Here is a 21689-nt window from a genome sequence, read left to right on the forward strand (position 1 = left end):
CAATTAAAAAAACACTAAAGAATTGATTCGAGCATATATTTCTAAGATATCTGTCAGCTAATTATGAAGCATTAAGTTAACTAAATATTGAAGTTATCGTTTGGTATGTATTGTTCTTGAGCCATAGGTTGAACACTGATGCCTATTAAATAGACACCATTAGCAAACTCAAAGTATTCCAAATTTCAGTTGATTGGACTGAATTCTAAACTATTTTCTACGTCTGCATGGTGATATTGAGTTATCACACAACAGAGACGTATTCAGATAGATAATAAAAAAACCTTTGTATGACACCAGTGTGATGTCAACATGCATGATTATCGTGCAGGGCATAAGTTTGTCACATGCTGAAAAAATAGAGATTCTCCACCTTGAACTATGAGGACAATGGAATAATAAATGAATAAATGAATACTAAAATGAGAATAAATCAAGACAGATATAAAGACAGAGGCAAGAAGTATGAACACCAGAAACACTTTTGCGGCTATAAATTGGATATGGGTCCAAGGGGTGAATTTCATTTAAATAAGAAGAGACATGGGGTGCGCTTCAGTTTCTGCACACTCCATCTCTTTGGGGGCATTGACAAGTCAAGCTCGTCCGTTTCCCATGTTCACAAGGTGTGGGGGGGGGAGGGGGATGACACATCCCCAACACCCACTCTCAAACTTTCCCCTTGTCACTTACTCATCATCCTCTGTCTCATAGTCTCTAGTTCATTCACATACTGGTGCTCTCTCCCTTTCACGTTTTCCCAGCCTTATTGTGTCTCCCCTCACATTCTCTTCTAAGCGTCGCTTTGTTTATTATTTTGTAGTTTATGATTCATTTGAAATATTGCATTACCTCCATCTCTCACTCTCTTACTCTCCCTTATAGTAACGCGGTCAAATTTTGAACTAGGAAACAACGCTCGAATGTGGCACGTGTCATCCTCAATGGTTGGAGCAGAACACTGAGCAGCCTTCATCTGTTGCACTGCAAGCCTTTACAATATCTTAGTACACATAAAAGGGGAAGAGGAGAGGGTGCGGATGCAGGCCCACTAGGGCATAAGATAATTGTATTAATATCTTAAGATGTTACATTGTAGGCACTAACTTTGCATGGGGGGAGTCCAGGAAATATACCGAAGAAATGAGACATGGTATCGATCGCCTTGATAGTGACACGCCTACACCTTGAGACCCACTGCTCCACACGCGTTGTGGGCCCATCGCTACACGCGTGGCCCTGGGCCGGGGGTTTTGTGGCCGTAAGCATGGTTTTCCACCATTGATCGCCCCATCCCAACATTGAGGCTCCACACACCACCAGCACCCGCGCTCACCTATCACAAGCAGTCCACCGAGATGCCACCGTGTTAGGTGTCTCAAGGTAGGTGCGATGCATCCATTGCTACCTGGCAGGGCACCACGTGTCTGCGCCATCTCGATGCTCTGTGTGCGCCAATGCCTTACTCGCTTGGCAGAATGTCTTTCGCCACGCGCTCCGCGCCCTGCACACGCTATGCCCTTGACACGCGCGTGCAAATTGCGTGGCTGACCTGCAAAATTCCGCACACAGTGCTGCGACACTACCGCCCACATGCACAACAAGGGTGATGGCCTAAAATATCAGTGTTGGGCGTCACCACCCGTAGTGCATGTTGTAGCATCGTACTTAAAGGATTTAGTCTTCAAATCATTAGTTTAGCACACATACATGTCCTAATCGTTAACGCGGAAGCCTCTGTGTAGGAATGGTGCACACCTTGGGGGCTTGCACTTACTCACACTGATACCACCCTATTTTTGTTGTTTAAAGTACGGTTGTTATCCTACATTCTGGTGTACATTAGTATTCCAAGTGACTTCTGATTTTTTGTAATTTTACGTTTATTTAAGAATTTCATAGAATTTATATATGCTTTGAATAAAAAAATCTAAACGGAAATGACAGGTTTAAAAACAAAATTTAATGTTAAATAGTGCCGGGATGAGTTTACATTTTTTTTATTATTTTACTGTTTTATGATTTTTTCAGATATTATTTTAGAAATAAAAGTATTTTCTAATATAAAAGGGCATATCTAAAAGGGGACTACTGTTATAATTTGGTCGCAAGTATACACTTAATACTGCTCACGCTCGTGTGCTGTAGGTGTAACTTTGCAATTAAAAATAGTTGTTAGAGTTTTATCAACTGAATCTACATTTTATGTGATTTTTTATGGAAAGATGGAGAGGAGAGAGGAGAATGGCACATTTCTAATTACTTTTAGGCGGCGTCGGTTTGCACATGCAACTAAAAGCGTGGACTTTATGCAAAAGTTTCAAAAGGAGTAAAGTAACGGTGCCACGTGGCAAAATCTCATCTGTAAAGAAAGAACCTGACCGTTCTAAGGCATTGGGAATTGCTCATCTTGGAGGTGCTAAGTACCCTGCCTGTGATGTGCATACAATGATGCACGCATGGGAGGTAACATGGCAACATCTGAGTTGATATCGTTGGTAGAAACACACAAGTAACTACAAATCATTATATATATTTATTTTCATTTTATTCTCAAATTTTTAGCCCAGGGATAGGTGGCACGCCGAGCGAAAACCCATCAAATTACCTATGAATTTTTCCGACAACTCAGAAATCAACGCGAATAGAAGGTAAATCAAATTTTGAATTAAATAAATGAAATATTGATCCAGCGGCTAGGATTGGTCAATATTCATTTATTAATTACTCTTAATCCTGAAGTCAGATTGAGCTCGAATTTTATGGGCTGACTCATCTTGACCTCCTGTTTATATCTCTATGGGTTGATTAAACATATCGGGCCTACATTGATGGATAAAAATAGTTAATTATTGGAGGTTAATGGTACTTTGTATAATTTAACCTACAGATAAAAACTGAAATTAAGAGGTGTACCAGCCTGAAATTAAGAGGAGTATCATTCAAGAAGAGGCACTTTCACACCTGCAAGATATAGAGGAATACTAGCCTTGATCCATTGTGTTTGGTATTTTTAATTTATTGTATATAATTTTAGTGCATTTGGGGATTAGCTTTAGTGAAATTCTTGATTTATTTTACAGAACTTAGTTCAAACTTCTAATTCACTTGCCTTGAATGGCATGTACAAGCCCTTACTAGGATTAGAGGGGTGATTATGCAATTGAGCTAATTGTTCCCCATGCACATTAAGACAAAAAAATTACAAAAAATATAGTGAGATAGCTTAATTTATAGAGTAAGAGTAGCTTAAGTTATACTGGTGAGCTAGACGGATACCTATTTCCCCTAAAATAACTTAAGAATGAATTTTCTTCTTTAATCCTTGATTTGACTACTTTGATCCTTTTTAATTGTATCAAAAAGTCAATTTTTAGAATCCCACCATTATTTTATCCTTCCCACCTCCTCTACCCTCACTTCTATAATTATGGCCTTTTGATTTCAATATAATTAGGGCTATTTAACCTTCATTTTATCTTTATAGAATATTAAATAAATCCTAATTAGGGCCGTATAACTCAGTTGGATCAATAATTTAATTACCTTACTAACCTCCTTTGGACAACGCCCACACTCATCGTTAAGTTTACGGACATATAAATTTTAGTGCACAAGCAAAAATTATTAACAATAAGAAATAAAATTTGGATAATCAACCCATTATTTCTGGCTTATCACATGCCTTTCTTCCTATCACATACTTTAAGTTCTTGCTTTTCATTTCCTACCTCCAATGTCAATCACTCAGTCTGTTGGTTTCTCTCACACTCGCTCTCCAATTGTCTCAATGTCCATCAGTCCCTATCTTATTACCTCCATAGATCACTTAGTCCCCCTCTCAATTAATCCTTTAACTCTCGCTAGCTTACTCATTCATTGATTGTCTGTCTCACCATCTATTACCCTCTAATAAATTATATATCTCACACTTGCCCACTTCAGATTCTGTCCCTCTCATATTTTCTAACTCATTGCACTTTATTTCTCATTCTTCTCCCCTGTAATTCATTAGTTTTTTCTCACTCTATCCCTGTCTCATTTATTCACCTTTACATATTTCCACTTTTATGTTCTCTTCCCATGTATTCTACCACTCATCTCACATTATTTTCACTCTCTCATATGCTCATTCTCACACTCCCTTGTTCCACTTACATCTGAATCTCACCATCGCGCGCTCTCGCCTTTTCTCATTCTCTCACTATTGCCCTGTCTCCGTATAACCATCCCTCAGTCTTGGCCTTGCTCATCTCACTCCCATTCAATCCCTCTCTCGTTGTCTTTCACATAATATCCCTATCTTATCTCCATCTCCTACTCTATACCTTTATAACTCTCTCCCTCGCACAGTCTTTCACTCTCTCTCACTCTGGCTCTCTTATTCTTTTACTCTGTCCCTTCTCACTTTATCATTCTCTCCCTTTTGAGCTCTTTCTGTCTCGCTCTTTCATTCCCTTCCTCTGTTGTTGTCTCATTATACCATGACCTATCATTTTCTCTCTCTACCATGCCCTGATTTGCTCCCGCCCTTGTTTTCTCACTTATTTTTTTATAACTTTTGTTCTCTCTATACCGTGTTCTCTCCCTGTTTCACTTACTCACTGCCTTACTCTGGCAGATTCTTCCTCTCTTGTTCTCTTTCCCTCTCCTTCTTACGCTTACTCTATCCCTCTCCACAGTCTTAAATACTATGTTGAACAAGATAACTTATTTACTCAATGATTTGTCTTCTTCAGCACACTGTCTACAATTTAAAATCATGTCTACCTCTATTCACTTCAATTTTAATACCCCATTCAATTATTTAATGGTTCTTAAAATATTGTTTTGGTATTTAGATATAGGTTTTCTGTACTTTTTGTAAGCGGTGATTGTAATTTAATAATGAGTGTGATAAGCCAAAAATAGGGGTGAGTTTCACAATTTTACAATTTCTTATCATTGTTGTTTTTTAGCTTATATAACAAAATTTATATGTCCATAACACAAGATGTATAATGATAAGTATAGTTATCGTCCAAGGGAAGCTAGTAAGGAATTCAATCAGTGATCTACTTGAACAATTGGACCCTAATTAGAGTGAATAAAATGAATATAAAATCACCCTGATTAGATGAATAATTTAAAAATCTGGATAAAGGGGATGAAAATAATAGAAGAAGTAACGAGCTCTAGATGGACTTCTTGATCCAATAAAAAGAATCAAAGATCTCCAATAGAGAAGTTCAGAAGGAGATGTGGTTTTGGTTGTTTTGGGGACATTGGGTATCCAAGTTCGCTAACCGCTATCTAATCAACACAATCTAATATTCCTTGAAATTAAACTTTTTTATAATTTATTGTTCTTACTTGGCAATTGAAATATTTAGATCAATTCAGTGCTCACTCCTCTCAATCCTAGTATGAACTTGTACATTTGGCCTAGCGATTGAGAAATTCAGCCCAAGATCAAGAAAAATAATCAAATGTTTCATTAACACAATTCAAATTACACTAAAATCCAAATACCATCAAGTAAAAAGTACCAAACATAGTAGATCCAGGCTTGTAATCCTTTCTTTCTTGCAGCTGTGCAGGAGCCCCTTCTAGAATGACCTCCTCAACTCAAATTTCTGCTTTTATACTTAGGTTAAATGGTAAAAAATTCCTTTTTCACCACAATAAATAATTAACTTATGTCCATTATTATGGTTTGATCTGAATGTTCCAACCATGGAGATAGTAAGAATAGTTCGAGACGAGGAAATTCATAAATATCTGACTTCAATCTAATTTTTGGTTCAAGACTTATAAATAATTGAATATTGGCCAATCTGAGCCGTTGGATCAATTTTCATTAATTTAACCTAAATTTTGAAGAACCCCTACTGCGTGTCAATTGCTGACTAGCTGGAGAGGTTAGTAACTACTTTCCCAGGTTGGTTATGGGTGTGCCATGATGTAAATCAGAAATAAGAAGAAAAAATACATGTAGTATATTCCAAATGCACGCACTTGTGCATTGATAAGAGAAAAATTTATGCAATTTTAAACACTTGTCGTTGTCAATTTTAGCATATACAATAAAATTTATAAAACCTCACTTAAGATGTACACTGAGAAGTAGAGGTATCATCCAAGGGAGGCTAGTAAGGAGTTCAATTTGATAAGTTTTTAGATAACTCAACCCTAATTAGGATTAACATGATCTTCGATGAAGTTCAAATCAACCTAATTAGTTAAGGAATCTAGAGAGGGAGGTAGAAGAGATGGGAAGAGTAGAAGAAGTAAGGGAGCTCTAAGTTGAATTAATTGATCCAAATGAAAGGATCAAAGAATTCAATTAGAGGTGTTAAGAAGAAGATTTTGATTTGGTTGGTTGGTTTTCGTAGGTTTGATAATTCAGAACTAGTTACTCTATTAGATCATAATGAAAAAGAAATTTGAATACCCTAGAATTTAAAGTTTTTTATAATTTTGTTTTGGAATGCACTTGAATACTCAGTTAAATCTCTCAATTACTCCTCTCAATCCTAATCAGGGCTTGTACATGCCGCTCAAGCCAAACGATTTAGGGGTTCAGACCAGAATCAGGAAGAACAATCAAGAAATTAAACTAACTTCATCCAAAACGAACCAAAAATTCAAATACAATGAAGGGAAAGGTACCAAATAGGTTGATCCAGGCTGGGGCTCCTCTTTGTCTTGCAGCTGTGATCATCCAAAATGACGCCCTCCTCTCAAAAAATGGCTTTTATACCTAGGTAAAATGGTAAAAATTATCATTTTATCCCAAATTAGTAATTAATTGTTATCTGTCAATGTAGGCTTGATCTCATTGATCCAACATAGAGATAGAAAGAGGGGATCAATACAAGCAAATCCATAAATAAATAATCTCAATCTGGCTTCTAGATCAAAAGTTATGAATAAATGAATTGAAACTAATATTACCCATTGGATTTAAATCCATTGATTTATGTTTTTTTTTAACCCGCGCGCCGAGGTGTCGTCCTTTGATTGGCCGGCAACAATTCAACTTCTGCAAGCGGGTGCATTCTCGTTGCACCACATACCCCTTGGGTGAAAATAAAAACAAATAAAAATTTCAAACGTCGCGATTTGAATTTTTTTGATATGCACGTAAGCGTGCGTTTCTTCTTCACTCTCTCCATTCTTAATTTGCCACGTCACCTCCCATACACGCGCATTGTACGCACCGTGCAGGCGGTGAACTTACTGATGGAAATATATGTGGCTAGCAAGCCAATCACACATTCCACATCTCGTTCCATATTCATTAATATAACATATTCATTATAGTGCACGTGTGATGCGTATAATGAAGTCCATGAATACATGATCAGACTTAGTGCATTATGATGAGATCGTAATGCGGAGATCACTAGTCATTAAGCATGTGTTTCTAAACATTCATATTCAAAGGATACGTGAGAAGGACATCGAGGTATCCGGATAGAATAGCACTATCTAGCCTCACTCATATGATGAGTATGGCTGGTCCCATAGCCATTAGTGTGGCGACACTAAGGATAGATAGTGGGTGCTCTTTAGTGGAAAGAGTTCACTGAACTGATCCGTACGAATCCCTGAATGGTATTATACCAAAGTGTCAATCAGGTTGATTCACGCCACGGTTGTGTAAGTGGTCCTTAGACCTGAGACACCAAAGACGTCTTGTGGACGGACGGTTGTACTTCGGCTATGGCCAACGAGTCTCTAATCATGGGATTCTAAACGGTCTTAGTTTGGGTGCATCACGAAGTACACGAAGGCAATTGAGTGCTCAAGATGGGATTGTCCACCTTCGATATTAGAGGTGACAGCTTAAGGAAGATGATGTAATGAAGTCCTTGGCCAAGGCAGCGAAATATCGGAGAAGAGTTCTCCGATGATTTCCGAATGCATCAGTACTAACTTAGATGACTGATTAGGGTTTGACAATTGACCATTCCCTAAGTCGTCCAAGGAGCATCTAGTGGATAAAGGATTATACATACATTGTAAGTGATGACGAACAGGTTCCATGAGTGAGTCGATACACACTCCTTTGTATCTTCTAGGACACGAGGTGTAGCTTGGCACCCCACGTGCCGTAGTCTCGACCTATCGATTGGATTAAATCGATCTGACATTAATTAATCTATATGATGATATAGTTAATGAATTTGGAAGGCCAATAAAGGTTATTGGGCCGCTAGAGTCATTGCCTAGACTGATACATGTGCCTAGAGGGTCACACGCAAATGATCTTTTGGACGTTGGAAGACATACTTAAGTTTTGGGAGTTTTTATGAAAAATACCCACTTAGTATAAATAGGGGAAGGCCCTGAACGAAATTCACCCAGGCCAGAATTGTTCAGGGGCCTTTCCCCCTTCTTCTCCACTCTCCCCACACTCCCTCTTCATCCCTGATGTGATCGGGACGACGTAACGACGCCGACGGAGAAAGAACCGGGCTCCTCAACGAGAAGGAGGAGATAGGATGCGCCGAGGACCGCGTGGGTACATCTAGAGGCTGCACACTTGAGCAGCTCGACTCGTCTCACTCCGGGATCGAAGAAATCACGAATGAGATTTGTGCAAAGGTATTTCATTTCAATGTTTTATCGATGTCGTTCGATTCGCAAAAGTCTTCCACTGCGCATCGTTTCTGTTCTGTTCATCCATCTCATGACCTATAGAACCCAACACTTACCTCCCAACGCTGCTCCTTATCAAGCACCGTCGGATTCTCATCCGACGGCTACGATGAGGCCATGCCGGTCGGTCGAAAACGTCCCTGCACTTTTGTAAAACGATCCTTCATAAAAACTTGAATTGCCGTATGACGCCGCCAACAGTTAATTGTCTATATGCCCTTTGCGCACTCTCTCTCCTCTGGTTTTTTTTCCTAAAACATTAAAATAAATATTAAATCATTTGAAATAAAATGCTAGAAAAATTTTAATGACGTCTTTACGCATGTGACCACGACCGAGAGCTGTTTTGAGGGTATCATTGCAACAAACATTTAAGAAAAGCCCTTCAAAGTTCAAATATTATCTTAATACTCATTTCTTTCCTTATAAATATATCTTTTTTTCTTAATAAAAATGTATTTCTTCCTAAAATAAATCTTGGAAAAATCCAATAACATCCTAAAAAATTATAGAAAATTCACTGATTCATCCCTGTACTAATAAATCTTGAAATTAAATATTAAACTTGCCATCTTCTTTAAAAAATACTTATTTCAAGCTCAAATAAATCCCTTAAAATTCATAGAAATCACAGAAAATTAGGAAAAAATCTGAAATCATTTGAGAACAGTATTTTTATGTAAATACATGATAACAACCCCATTTTAAGCTCTTTAAATGCATAAAATTGTGCTTATAGCATGAAAAAAAGACCGAATTAAGGGTGTTATCACGCATTGTTACTAGCATCATCGAATTAGAAGCTGCAACATCACCTTGTAGTAGATTTCCTGTCCACACGCATTTTATGTGCAGAACCTACACTTCACTTACCACCCTTGAGATATATTTCTTTTAAGGCACTCAATCCATCAGCTTTTATTTTGATGGACGTGATAGCGCCATGTGTCCCCATGAAGATAAGGCCTTGGAGTTTTGTGCAACAATGACTAGTTAATTCGTGCGCACAAACGGATGCCGCCAAAAAGTATTTGTAAATATGGCCATCTGCTTTGTGTCCCCTTCATACTCTTCCTAAACAAACCATAGAAAAAACATAGAAACATTTTGATAAGTTCATTAAAACCCAACAAATATTTTTATTGGACCTTTATCCCTGCAATGTGCGTTTGAGAGCTGTTTAAAGGGCAGATTTGCCGACAAAATTTTTGAAAACCCCTTCGCTTGCAGAAATTAATTTAAAAACTTTATATTTATAATTATACCCATTTATATTAAAACTTCATTTATTGTTTGAATAAATTCCAAAAAAGCCGTTGTTTCAAAAAATTCCATAAAATTCATAATTTAAAAATAAATTATGGACAATCAGAACTTAGAATATGAATTAAAATATTAGCATATGATAACCGCACTATTAAAAACTCCTTAAATGGATAAAAGTGTGCTAGTTACTTGAATTAAATACTTAATTTATGGTGTCATTAGAGTGCTGTAGTAAGGTATTAATCACAAATATAATGAATGAGCCTACATAATTTTTTTTCTCATTATATAACTTAAGAGGTTTTGTGTCATAGTGGAGTTTCTGACTAAAACCACCATTCAGTTTTTAACAATGATGAGAAACCATTATTATTTTTATCTAAATTAAACTTGTAATTGAAAATGGTTAGAACGTAGACATGGTTCCACTGAAATGTATCCACCAATTAATTTGTCAGTTCCAACCATGGATCATTAACCATAATTCCTTGAATCATGAATATTGAATGTGTAGAAAAAAAACCTTTCAAATAAAGTTCTTAATATTTTTTGTTATTATTTCGCTTTCATGGAAGATATGATATTAATAATTTTACAGATCCAGTTATGTTTATATAATCTTTATGTTACTCAAATAAATCATCCATATTGTATTATTTTCAGATTGATTTTCAGCTTCCTGAAAGATGTTATACCTTTACAGGTTTTTTGATTTTTACTTTTTTCATATACCTTTTTGGTTTTTTTTTGTTTTATAATTTATATTGTGACAATTTTCCAGCCTTCTTATAAGTCATTTATAAAAATAATTTAATGAGCACTTACATATTCATATGAAGTCTCACTTGCTAGCCATCCTCCGGTTGCTGTCATATTGCGACATTATTATTTGCTCGTTAGCTACAACAAAGCTGCGACTTTCCCCAAACGATAAAGCTCACACAATGACAAAGTCAATCTTTTCCTATATCCTGGCAACTGGACTTTATCCATCAACAATTTACATGACAAATGTCTAATCTAGTTAATTAACATAAGTATTTATATAAGTTTTTTATGTGATTATCGGGAATGTAAGTGTGAACAACACCTCGGTGTGTGTATTAAAAAACTCAACTCTTTGCTAGTGGTGAACAATCAGTTGGCTGGAAACTCAGCAGCCCGTGAGTGGTAGGGGTTTTTAGTAGTCATGATTAGGGTTCTCAATTTTAACTTCTCCTTGCTTCTGATGTTGCACACCCTTAAGCACTTTGCCTGTAGTCTTTGCCGCCTTAGTGCATTCAACATATTGGTTCCAAGTTTCCATAAAGGTGCAGGACATAGTTAGTGGAGACAAACTTCAAAACCTTCATTGTCAGAATACCTCTAAAACTCCACTACATGCAACCCATGTCATTTTACGTATATGCGAGGGCTAGCATGTCTTTTCTTAGTCTCAGTCATGGATTATAATTCTTGTTTTCTCCCTACAAGACATGAACCAAAGCCATTTGACAAAGTCTACTTTATTCATGCTATTTCTTAATATTTTTCCCTTTGTCAGTGATTTTAGTTTACACTATGAACTTGAAGTGGAACTATAAGAACCCGGCGTGTCATAACTACACAAATTATTGGCTCAACTCTGGAAGTTGGGAAGAAGACATTTCATATATTTTTAGACATGTCACTGCAATAAATACATTTCAAAAAGTCAACATAATTTATTTTTATGGAATTAGACAAAGTTGATTACCATATCCAATGGCTAGAAGACCTCTTAGGCCATAAATTATCCGATGGAAAAAATATTCCATAAATGAAACATAAGCTGTGATAAGTAGCGTTATCATGAAGTTCACGCTTGATCTTTGCCGTACTGAGTTATTTTACTACATTCCTCTATTCCCTTTTACATCTAATGTAGTATCAGTTGTTTAAGGGTTTAGCTATTGTTGTAATTTAACTCCTTCATTTCATCTTTGTGCACCTCTTTCTCTTTTTAAGACCTTCACTTTTATTTATTACATTCTCATATGAAGAGTCATCTTCATTTGTTTAGCATTGAGTTATTGCACGTGCAATTGCAAACAAGATTACATCAATTCCTAATTGTACTACTTAATAAAGAATGGAAGCACATGCATTCAAAATCAGAATCAGGAGAGATTTGAGATAAAAATCAATAAGAACAGATTTCATGGCCACTCTTTCATAAAAAGAAGAGTTGTTATCATGACTTTATTTCATGGAAAAAAACATTTTTAAGAACAAAGCTCTTGACAATAATATCATATATTGTGAAATAAACATTTATTGAGAACGATTGGGCCCACTCATGTAGAAATTGTTTTGATGCCGTTAGGAGATTTATCATCATACTTATAATTAAGAATATTGTTTTCTTGTTCAGTGGCAGTATTAAGTATTAAATAATACCTTCAGTGATAATAAAACACGTAATGGCGACCATCATAATAAAATGATAGATTATTGTCCTAGTAAAGCAGAAGTGCCCATATCCGACCATTAGTATCAAAACCCTCACATAGGCTTGGTCACCTCTTAATTCCCTTGGAGAACAATTTTATATGTCAATTAGCCTAAAATGAAAAAACTCACATGAATATTTCTTGGGTTCTAAATAAATATCTAGAACCATATGTTAAACTTAGCAGTTACCCTATGGATGGTAATTTGAAAGAAGTTCTTTATCACTTGAAAGAAGGCAATTTGAAGAAAAAATTAAGAGGAACATGCATAGAAATTGTAATATTTCGAAATCTTAAATGATGAGCTCCTGTTGCAAACAAACACCTCATAGCATTTCGTCTTGCAACAGAAATCTGAATATTTACTGAACCAACGTCACTCACCTTTGTAAAAGAATAAAAATGATATGCAAGCTATGACAACCTATCAAACTGATCTAATGAAAAAGTAAAATTTATGATGCAAATGAGTATATAGATTGAATTATTTAAACATACTGCAATAAATATACTCAAATGAATGCTGTCACACAAGGAAAGCATTTAAAACAGCTTATATTATTTTAGAAACTTTTCTCACTTGGATTAAAGGTACTAGTGCTAGATTACTTTTATGTGTCTCAAATTGTAATGGATGGACAATTTGTTAGTCAGTTACTTCACGTGCATCTTAACATCAATATTTTACTAAAACTCTATATTTGAACAACCAAAATTGTTTACTAATCCATATTACCCAACTCATGAGCCATGAAAAAACTAATCGATGATTGAAAACAGGATAATACTATTATGTACATAAGATTGATTTTATCTGTTCAGGTGCTTGGTCTTACCAACTCAAAATTAAATCAGTGGAAATCATTTAAATATCATCAGACAAATCTGAATTTTAAGAAACTAGTGGCCAATTGACTTATGTATGTGTTTTTGGATTGTCTTCCACATGTTTTCTGATCATGAATTGTGGGAATCCATGTGGTCTACCTATTTCTTAGTGCAGTCATCTACAATATCTATAGAATTAAAGGGATGTCAATTTTGTTAAGTTATCGACATCCAGCTACAGCATATGGCAACTGCCAGTTAGAGCAAAAGGATCAGAATTGACAATTGTTTAACAGAGATAGCAGTTTGGTTCAGCTTGACAATGTCACGCCATATGTAAAGAGAGACTTTATTTTAAATAGTTCAAATTTTTTAGCTTAAGGTTTTGAAAATCCACTTGATGAAACAGAATTCTGGGCAACCATATCTGGCAACTATGTCTTTTAAGGCTTCTCGTGTATGAAACTGTACTTATAATTTTCTGTCACGAACATTGGGCAAGCAAGGATCAAATCAACAAGGTGCAAGTATTAAATATGTTACTTGAGCTCTAATTTTTACTTTCTGGATTTAAAGATTGAAATTTCACGAATTAAATTTAAATTCATTAGAGAACGCTAAACAAAATCAACGAGCATAACTATAAAAATAAGAGAAAATATGTATCTTTACTAACTTAAATTATTCAAATTTGCTATAATAATTTTTGGAATTTTGATGGAAAATTTCAATTAGGAATACTACTTCATTCTCATTAAAATGTATTAGTATGTGCTTTAGAAATGCTAGGTAGTTAGAATTGGCCAACAAGGCAGACATGACTGCTAGTTGTGATGGAGATGATGCCAGATGAACACAAACGTGACACAAAAAGAGGGTTGAGTGATGATGATTATACCATGATGGGTGCTGACAAAAATGGAAGCAGGTACGTGTTACATGAGCGGTTCATTTAGAGGTGGTGTGCATAACGGTAAAAATTTAGGTTATTAGCCATGATACTTTAGGAAAAGGATTAAGGAATGAGTAAAAATTTGAAGATCACATTAAACTTGTCCTCAGGTGCATCTAATTCTCATGTCTTAGTTTGAATGATGCTTGAATAATAAATAATTGGAATGGAACAATATACTGAAATGATATTTTTAGGTATGAAATTTTGTTGCCAATCATGATGAAGAACAAAACGAAAGCTGCCTTGTTTACAAGGTTGGGGGCTTTATGTATGGATCTAAGATGGTGGATGGATAGAGAAGGCAAATATGGTACTAGCCTCGAAAGTTTAGGCTGAAACTAATCTGTCATTCATGATTAGCTACTATGGCATTTAAATTAGGGATGTCATAAGAGCACTTATCCCAAGGATTGGTGATATCAATCGTTGCAGGGAATGCTAGTTGTTGCCCTTTATGAATATTCGCACTAGAAACTATATAGTTAGAAGATATAAATAAATATTTATTAGCACTTAGAAAAATAATATATGTGTGAAACTAATCTCAAAAGGCCAGGAAAAAACAGATTTTAACCAAAAATTTGGGAAAGCCTCTTACTAATATGTAAATCTTAAAAAAAACAGGAATATGTTTTTTGAACTATCAGCAGAAGAGAGATGCCAATTGTACTAGAAAACCGCAATTTTCCTTGTGCACTATTCTTATATTAGAATATGAGTAGACATGCTTCCATGGAATTAATGAGTTAACTTTTGAATACTTTTAATTAGAATTGTCTTAGAAACTGGTTTAACTACTACTCTTTTTTAAATATATGAGTTTAAAAATAAAGAGAGCGTTGGTTGCAGGCAGAGTAATTAATCTCTTCGTCTACAAAAACCGAACAAAAGACAGAAAACACGATTGACCCTACTTATGTCACCCAATGGACCCCTCAAGCAGAGGTCAACACCCATTTTTTACCCCATTCTAGATGCGCAATATTACGAATAAAAAGATGCGCAATCATATGACAGGTACAAGTGAAACGATAAAATAAAATAAGACTGACAAACATGTGAACATCCGTTGGAAGTTTACTCTACCGAGGATGTGGAGCTGTTTTTCAGTATCTTTGATGGGTATCGTCGCAACTTGCGGCTAGTTTAACTCCCAGTTGGGAATATAAAATCCACGTGGCGCGTATCACAGAGTATAGAAATACTGCACAAGCTGAAGAGATGTACTTCAAAAACAAAAAGCGCCCAGCGTTTTCTATCCTGTACCTTATTAAAAGTCAAGTGAAGACGACGGATTAGGACGCACAGATATCATTTCATGCCCGCTATCAACTTGCAGAGGCGCTGATTTCTGCCTTGTCTGACGGTACTCACCATAGAGATAAGAGATAAAAGCCCACAGACACAAAGCCGTGGAGCAATAGAACAGCCAGGATCTCCCCCACGGGCACAAGCACAGCTATAATGACTCCTGCCAGTAAAGCAGAAGAGTAGGTGATCACACCCAAGAATCCCAGAGTCAGGATTTGCCAGAACAGGGCCGAACCCCAAATAACTAGATGGCACTTAGTTTCTTCCAGAGCGAACTGCTGTGCCTCCCTTCAAATGGCCTGCAGTGAACCTTCAAACCATCAGAAGAGAAGTGAAGATATAAAATTGTGTGATGTCTTAAGAGTGGATCTGTTACTGGTGATAAGGCAGAGAAGTCTATTAATGATTTCCTAAAGGTGGAGGATTAAGCTTTTGAGTCAAAAGGTAGGAGGTTTCTATGTCTTAAGAGTGATGGAGGGTCCCCAAGAGCTCTCCAGAGTAATCCCATCATTTTGATTAGAATGGACTGACCCCGGAGACTCTAAGTAAACCATAAACTCAAACAAGGACTCTAACCAGAAAATCAACATACCCTTGAGATAGATGGGGTAGGCTTTTGAGTCAACAGGTACGAAGTTTCTTAATCTCTTAGACTCTTGGGGGCTCTCCAAGGGCTGTCCAGAGTGATCCCGAAACCCATAGGCTTTAACCACAAACTCAATGAAATATCTTTATCACAAGTGAATCACTGATCAGTGACTACGTCTAAGTTAATTAACTACAATAACCAGGCTTTCCGGAGCCAACAATATAATACCGTAAACCAAAAATGATCATCGGCCTGTGTATTAACAAGGAAAGCTCTTCCATCGCTAATTATAATTTTTTAGCAAAATGATCATAACTTAATAACATGCCCACCAGGAAGTCGTGGTTAATGAGCATGCCCACCACCGTAAACACCCCGCCGGAGATACTGAAGATGATCTGCAACTCCACAACGGCAGTGACGGACAACTTCTGCTTGAACTTCAAGAAGGTCCATTCAATCAGAGGAAACAGGAGTCCATTCAGAACGGAAGTGCCGATCATGGCAACGAACCCTTTATAGTAACGGGTGTTATCCTCCCCAGGAGACCGTTCTGAGCTTGACTGGACCCCTAACAGGACAACGCCGCTGACAAGCACTACTAGAGCGTTCACCGAGAAGACAGTGAACTTGTGCTTCACCAGGAGAAAGGCAAAGAGAGCATTGAACACCACTTGCGCGTAGAGGATTATCGTGGAGATGGAAAGAGGAAGGGAGAGCGACCCATATCCGTAAATATAGCAAATAACAGTGTTCAGAATACCCAGTCCTAGGCCTGCAACCCTAGCCTTGGGAGAGAGGACCACCAGGCTATTCTCCCCTCTTCGCTTGCGGTGGAGATAGGCAAAGTACATAAAGGGGAGGCAGAGGGGGAAAGCTACAAACTGGAGAAGGGTCGTCAGCCAAATCCTAGATCCGCCATGTACGAAGTAGACACGAGTAAGGAGAGGACCACCAATAGATCCGACCACAAGGCCAATTATGCTTATGAGAAGCCTCCACGATCCGAAGGTTTTTCTTCCTTTCGTCACTCTCTCTTCATGCTTTGAAGCAAACGAGCGGGATTCAACTTCCATAGTTAAAAAGTAGATACCCTTGTCGCCTTCCGAGAACAAGCTTTCAGGCTTCCTGTAAGCACTCAGCTCAAGGAAGAAGAAGAATATAAGTGGGCTACACTTCCACGGATAGAATAGGTTTTCAAGCTACGTCCATGCACTCACCTCAAGGAAAAATCAGATGTTAAGAGGCTTATACTTCCTTGAATATATACCCTTCCTTCCCTACAAAGAATAGGCTTTCAAGCTATCACTACGAACTCAGTTCAAGGAAAAAGGGGAGCTTAAGAGGGTTATACTTCCATGAATAGATACCCTCTCCCTCTACGGATAAGGCTTTCAAGCTATCTCTATGCACTCGGCATAATAAAAAAGCAGATGTTAAGAAGGCTAGACTTCATGAATAGATGGCCTTCTCTCCCTCTAAAAAATAGTCTTCAAGCTATCTCTATGCCACTCAGCTCGAGGAAGAAGGAGATGTGAAGAGGTATGGCATTGGGCTTGATTTATTTAACCTTCGTCTGTTCTGTTTATTGTGGGGATCACATTAAAAGATCCTTATCTGCCCCCTTGACCTTCGCTGCCCATTTCACCCTGAGAAGTCGAAATCATCTGAAAGCTGTTCGTGAAGATATCCTACTTTGTTTTGGCAAGCTGGTTGCCAACTTGTTGAGTTTTTCCCCTTATTAAACTCGTGTAAGAGCTAGTTCATTTCAGAATTGCATTATTCTATGTTGTCCTAACTCAAAGATACAAATAAAATAAAGTACGTCCTAGTGGATCCATTATTTAGTATAAAAAGATAGAAACCAGCGCCAATTGGTCGCAGGGAAAAATCTTTGGGCTCACCACACGTGGTCTGTTTATTTTATACGGAGGGATGAAAAAGAAGCTCCGGATGTTCACCACACTTATCGTTTTGGTACAATAATATACATCTGACTCAAGCGATTCAGAATATAAGACAATTTTTTAAGTATGTGTACATGAAAATTTTAAATGTTACATATATTGTCTGCCCTTGTAAAACTATCATTGGATGACGTATAATTGTTTCAATTATTTTTTTGTTCTTACGTGTCTTAAATACAAAATATTGATTCCTCAAGCATACAAGTCAGCTTGCATTGATTTATGAAATAAAAATCTTAACAAAAAAGTTACCAGAAACCTACGAATATGTGGTGTCAATAAAGGTATATCTTCCTATATGTCAAAATAAAATAATAATAATTTTCTGATTAGTAAAATACATAAATAAAACTGGGTCGACCTTGCCCTAGGAAGGTCAACTTGTAGCTTGACTTGGTGTGTAATTTGTAACCTCTTCCCTCCAAGCTTGCTAACTGACTAGAATGCGGAACTAATTTTTCAACTACTGTGTCCATTGACCCGATACACCGATAACAACTACGTATCTTATCGGTTTTGGAAGTCATAGTCAAAGCACATGGTGTAGCGTCTTTCTCTAACTAATTCCATGTTTAAACCAGATGGGTGCAGGTAACTGTGCCGTATCAACATGATGGTTCACAAAAAATTCGTAAATTAAATAGATTGTTATTTCCAGTTATGGTCATAAATCCAAATACGCTAAACAACACAATATGAAGTACATCTTCTTAGTTAATATCATATAATTTAAATTATAAACAATTTTGTTTCAGTGTTGGGAATAAATTTATTCTAAATTCAAAAAAGATACAGGAATGTGGAATATTTCTTGAGCATACCAAATGAGCAATTTGATTATATTGATAACTTCAAGGTTTACAACCATTTAGTTTTCTACAGATAAACCAATGGACTTTTCCAAATATGAGTTAAAAACATAGGGCCGCCAGCTCGCTGCCAATCATCAACATAAACGAGTTGTGTCAATCCATTGATTTTATATTTTTAAAATTTAGAGGACTTATTTATTATGAAATTTAATGAAAGAAATAATACTATAAGAGTTTTATTACAACAAACAAGCATATAATGACCGGATCCGACAGTGTGAGGACTATGCTTTCTTTCATCTCTCTTTCCCTCCTCTCACTCTCTCTCTTCCTCCCCTATCTCTCTCGATGCAGGAAACCATGTGAACGTCTTTATACTTACATGAACAGATCTCGTTCTCCCATCTACGAAAGAGGCTTCATGGCAATCTCTATATCATGCGTTTAACGATGAAGGATAGATGAAGATGCCGTTTATCTATGTTCCCTTGAACTTCTTTTATTTAACATTTATTTGTCTTGTTAGGTGTTAGGAATAACATGAAAATATTATTATCTGTCCATTTGACATCCTTTATCCATCCATTTCAGTGTGCTCATCTGGCATATAGTACCTCTCTGCTAGTGGCTTGTGAAAGTATCCTAGCTCTAACTGCAAATTTGGATGTTAACGTTTAAGTTCGTTCCCCTCATCAAATTGGGTTTTCTAGCATAATATTGAAACAAGACCTAAAGGTGTGTTTAAAATTTAGTATCATTGTTATAAAATATTTATTATTTGATTATGTCTTTTAATTAATTTAATGTTACAACAAATATATCTATAGGTGAATAGAACAATTTTAATATTTCCATCACCGATTGAACATTTACACTTAAGTAGTAATAAAAATATACAGAAAGAACTGCTCTTTAGTCATGGCCAAAAACCTCTATGCTAGCACACATGATTACGTTCCTTTATCTATGTCAAAATAAGACATAATTGTTTCAATTTGTGCTGTTGTTTCAATACGTTCTTCCATTTAATTTAGTCAAATAACATTTAATGTTTTAAATAAAATCAAGAAGTCTACAAGTTAGTTGGATCATCTCCCTTTGGACGATCTCCCGCTGAGCTCAGTAGTCCTTCAATATTAGGCTTTAAATGCATTTTAGCACACTGTTTTAATATATGTTTTAATGAATGTTCAAAGTAATGAGTGCAAATAAGGGTTGTGATCAAAGCACAATAGGTCATTCACCTGGTTGACCCATTGTAAGTGAAGATAACATAGGAGCCTTAGTTTTATTAAAAGACTACTTATTTTTTGCACACAATGAACAAGTGAAATTATGTAAACAAACAACACTGTTCAAATATTTGTCTGCTTTGAATCCATTTGATTTGTTTATCAAATCTAAATTCATAATTACTACCTTTACGTATTAAAGCTAAATCTACCGATGATTTAATAAAAATTAATGGCGTGAATATATGTCTATCCAAATGTAATAAATTTATTCAAAATATGTAATAACGACACCTAAAAGTTTAATTAATTGAAAAGCATAAATACTTGACTTAGCGTTGAGTTTTGCCTCTTACCTCTTTAAAAGGTATTTTAAACATATGACAAATTTGTAAACGTAGAAATTAGAAATTAAAATGATTATTTTTTATATTGCTTAACCATCCTCAATACATATTACTGGTTGACTTCTAATAAATTACCATTATGAACTTTCATATTTCTGAGTCCATATATACAGTTTTGAGACCTTCGCTGGAAACCGCTAGGGCTGGTTGCTCGTCGCATCTTCGGAGTCTGAATCATACTTTTTGAGCACCAATGGATCAAAGAATAGATGGACCAACAGCCTTTGGGATATATTGAGCTCTAGGCAACTCATCTAATCTGTTTAACCACTTTCAATGGACCATCATAAGGTGGTACAAGACCTTTGTGTCTTTGTTTTGACTCCTTTATCTATAACGATTGGGCATTCATCTTCAAAAAGAATAGATTCCTTCTATGTTGATCTCCACTTTCCTTCACTCTTTGAGTAGCACGTTCTAGTGCCTTATAAGCTTCTTCAATGCGAGTATGACAATGGTGCACAAAGAGGAAGACCGTGGGAAAATGACCATTCCATTTCTCTTTACCATCTCTACAGGGGTTAACGGCTGCCTCCTCGTTGCAACTTCAAAGGGTGAATGTCCTGTTGATGGACTCCAATTGATGTTGTGTGCAAATTGGGCAGCACCTAGTATCTCCGTCCAATTCTTTTGGTTGGCTCGACTGTAGTGTCGTAAAACTCTTCAAGCATTAAAATAATATACTATGTTTGGCCATCAGTTTGGGGGTGGAAGCTCGTCGAGAATTTGAGCTTGGAGCCCATGTACTTGAACAATTACCCCAAAATGCCACGTGAATCTTGTATCACGGTCGCTGATAATGTCCATTGGAAGCCCCTAGTACTTCGCCACACAGGACATGAAGAGCCGAGCCACCTTATTAGTGCCCACCTTTGACTTGGTAGGGATGAATTGCATATCCGGAGAAACATCCCACGACCACAGAGATAGCATCGGGCCCACACACCCGTAGAAGGCAAGGAATGAAATCCAGCGAGATGGATCCCACGGTCTGCTTGCCCTCGGAGAGGTTCTAGCATTCCTACAGCCTTAGCCTTCTCTGTCTTATCTTGTTGACCCACCAGGCATTAATGGACATAGTCCTCCACATAAAGTTTCATTCCCGCCCAATGGTAGCTATTGGCAGGAGTGCAAGCATGCGTGCTTACCCTAGGTGCACAGTGGGGCATGCATCTTGTGCTTCATTTACAACTTAATGGTGTAGT

The 21689-nt window shown here is 36.7% G+C and overlaps 1 protein-coding gene across 2 annotated transcripts; it reads right to left on the minus strand.

The window, feature by feature from the left end:
* Window positions 1-15599: 15599 nt before the first annotated feature.
* Window positions 15600-17602, minus strand: LOC144708076 (purine permease 3-like). 2 transcript variants are annotated; one of them, XM_078581373.1, is made up of 3 exons: window positions 17421-17602; window positions 16399-17346; window positions 15600-15787 (listed from the first exon to the last, which is right to left on the minus strand). In XM_078581373.1, exons 2-3 carry the CDS (start codon window positions 17140-17142, stop codon window positions 15722-15724), a joined length of 810 nt encoding a protein of 269 aa, XP_078437499.1. In that variant the 5' UTR covers window positions 17143-17346; window positions 17421-17602; the 3' UTR covers window positions 15600-15721. The 2 variants fall into 2 exon arrangements, with proteins under 2 accessions (XP_078437499.1, XP_078437500.1); XM_078581374.1 differs by having other exon boundaries at window positions 15639-15776; window positions 16399-17602.
* Window positions 17603-21689: the final 4087 nt, after the last annotated feature.

This window comes from Wolffia australiana, chromosome 9 (assembly GCF_029677425.1).
Source record: "Wolffia australiana isolate 7733 chromosome 9, ASM2967742v1".
Classification (NCBI taxonomy): domain Eukaryota; kingdom Viridiplantae; phylum Streptophyta; class Magnoliopsida; order Alismatales; family Araceae; genus Wolffia; species Wolffia australiana.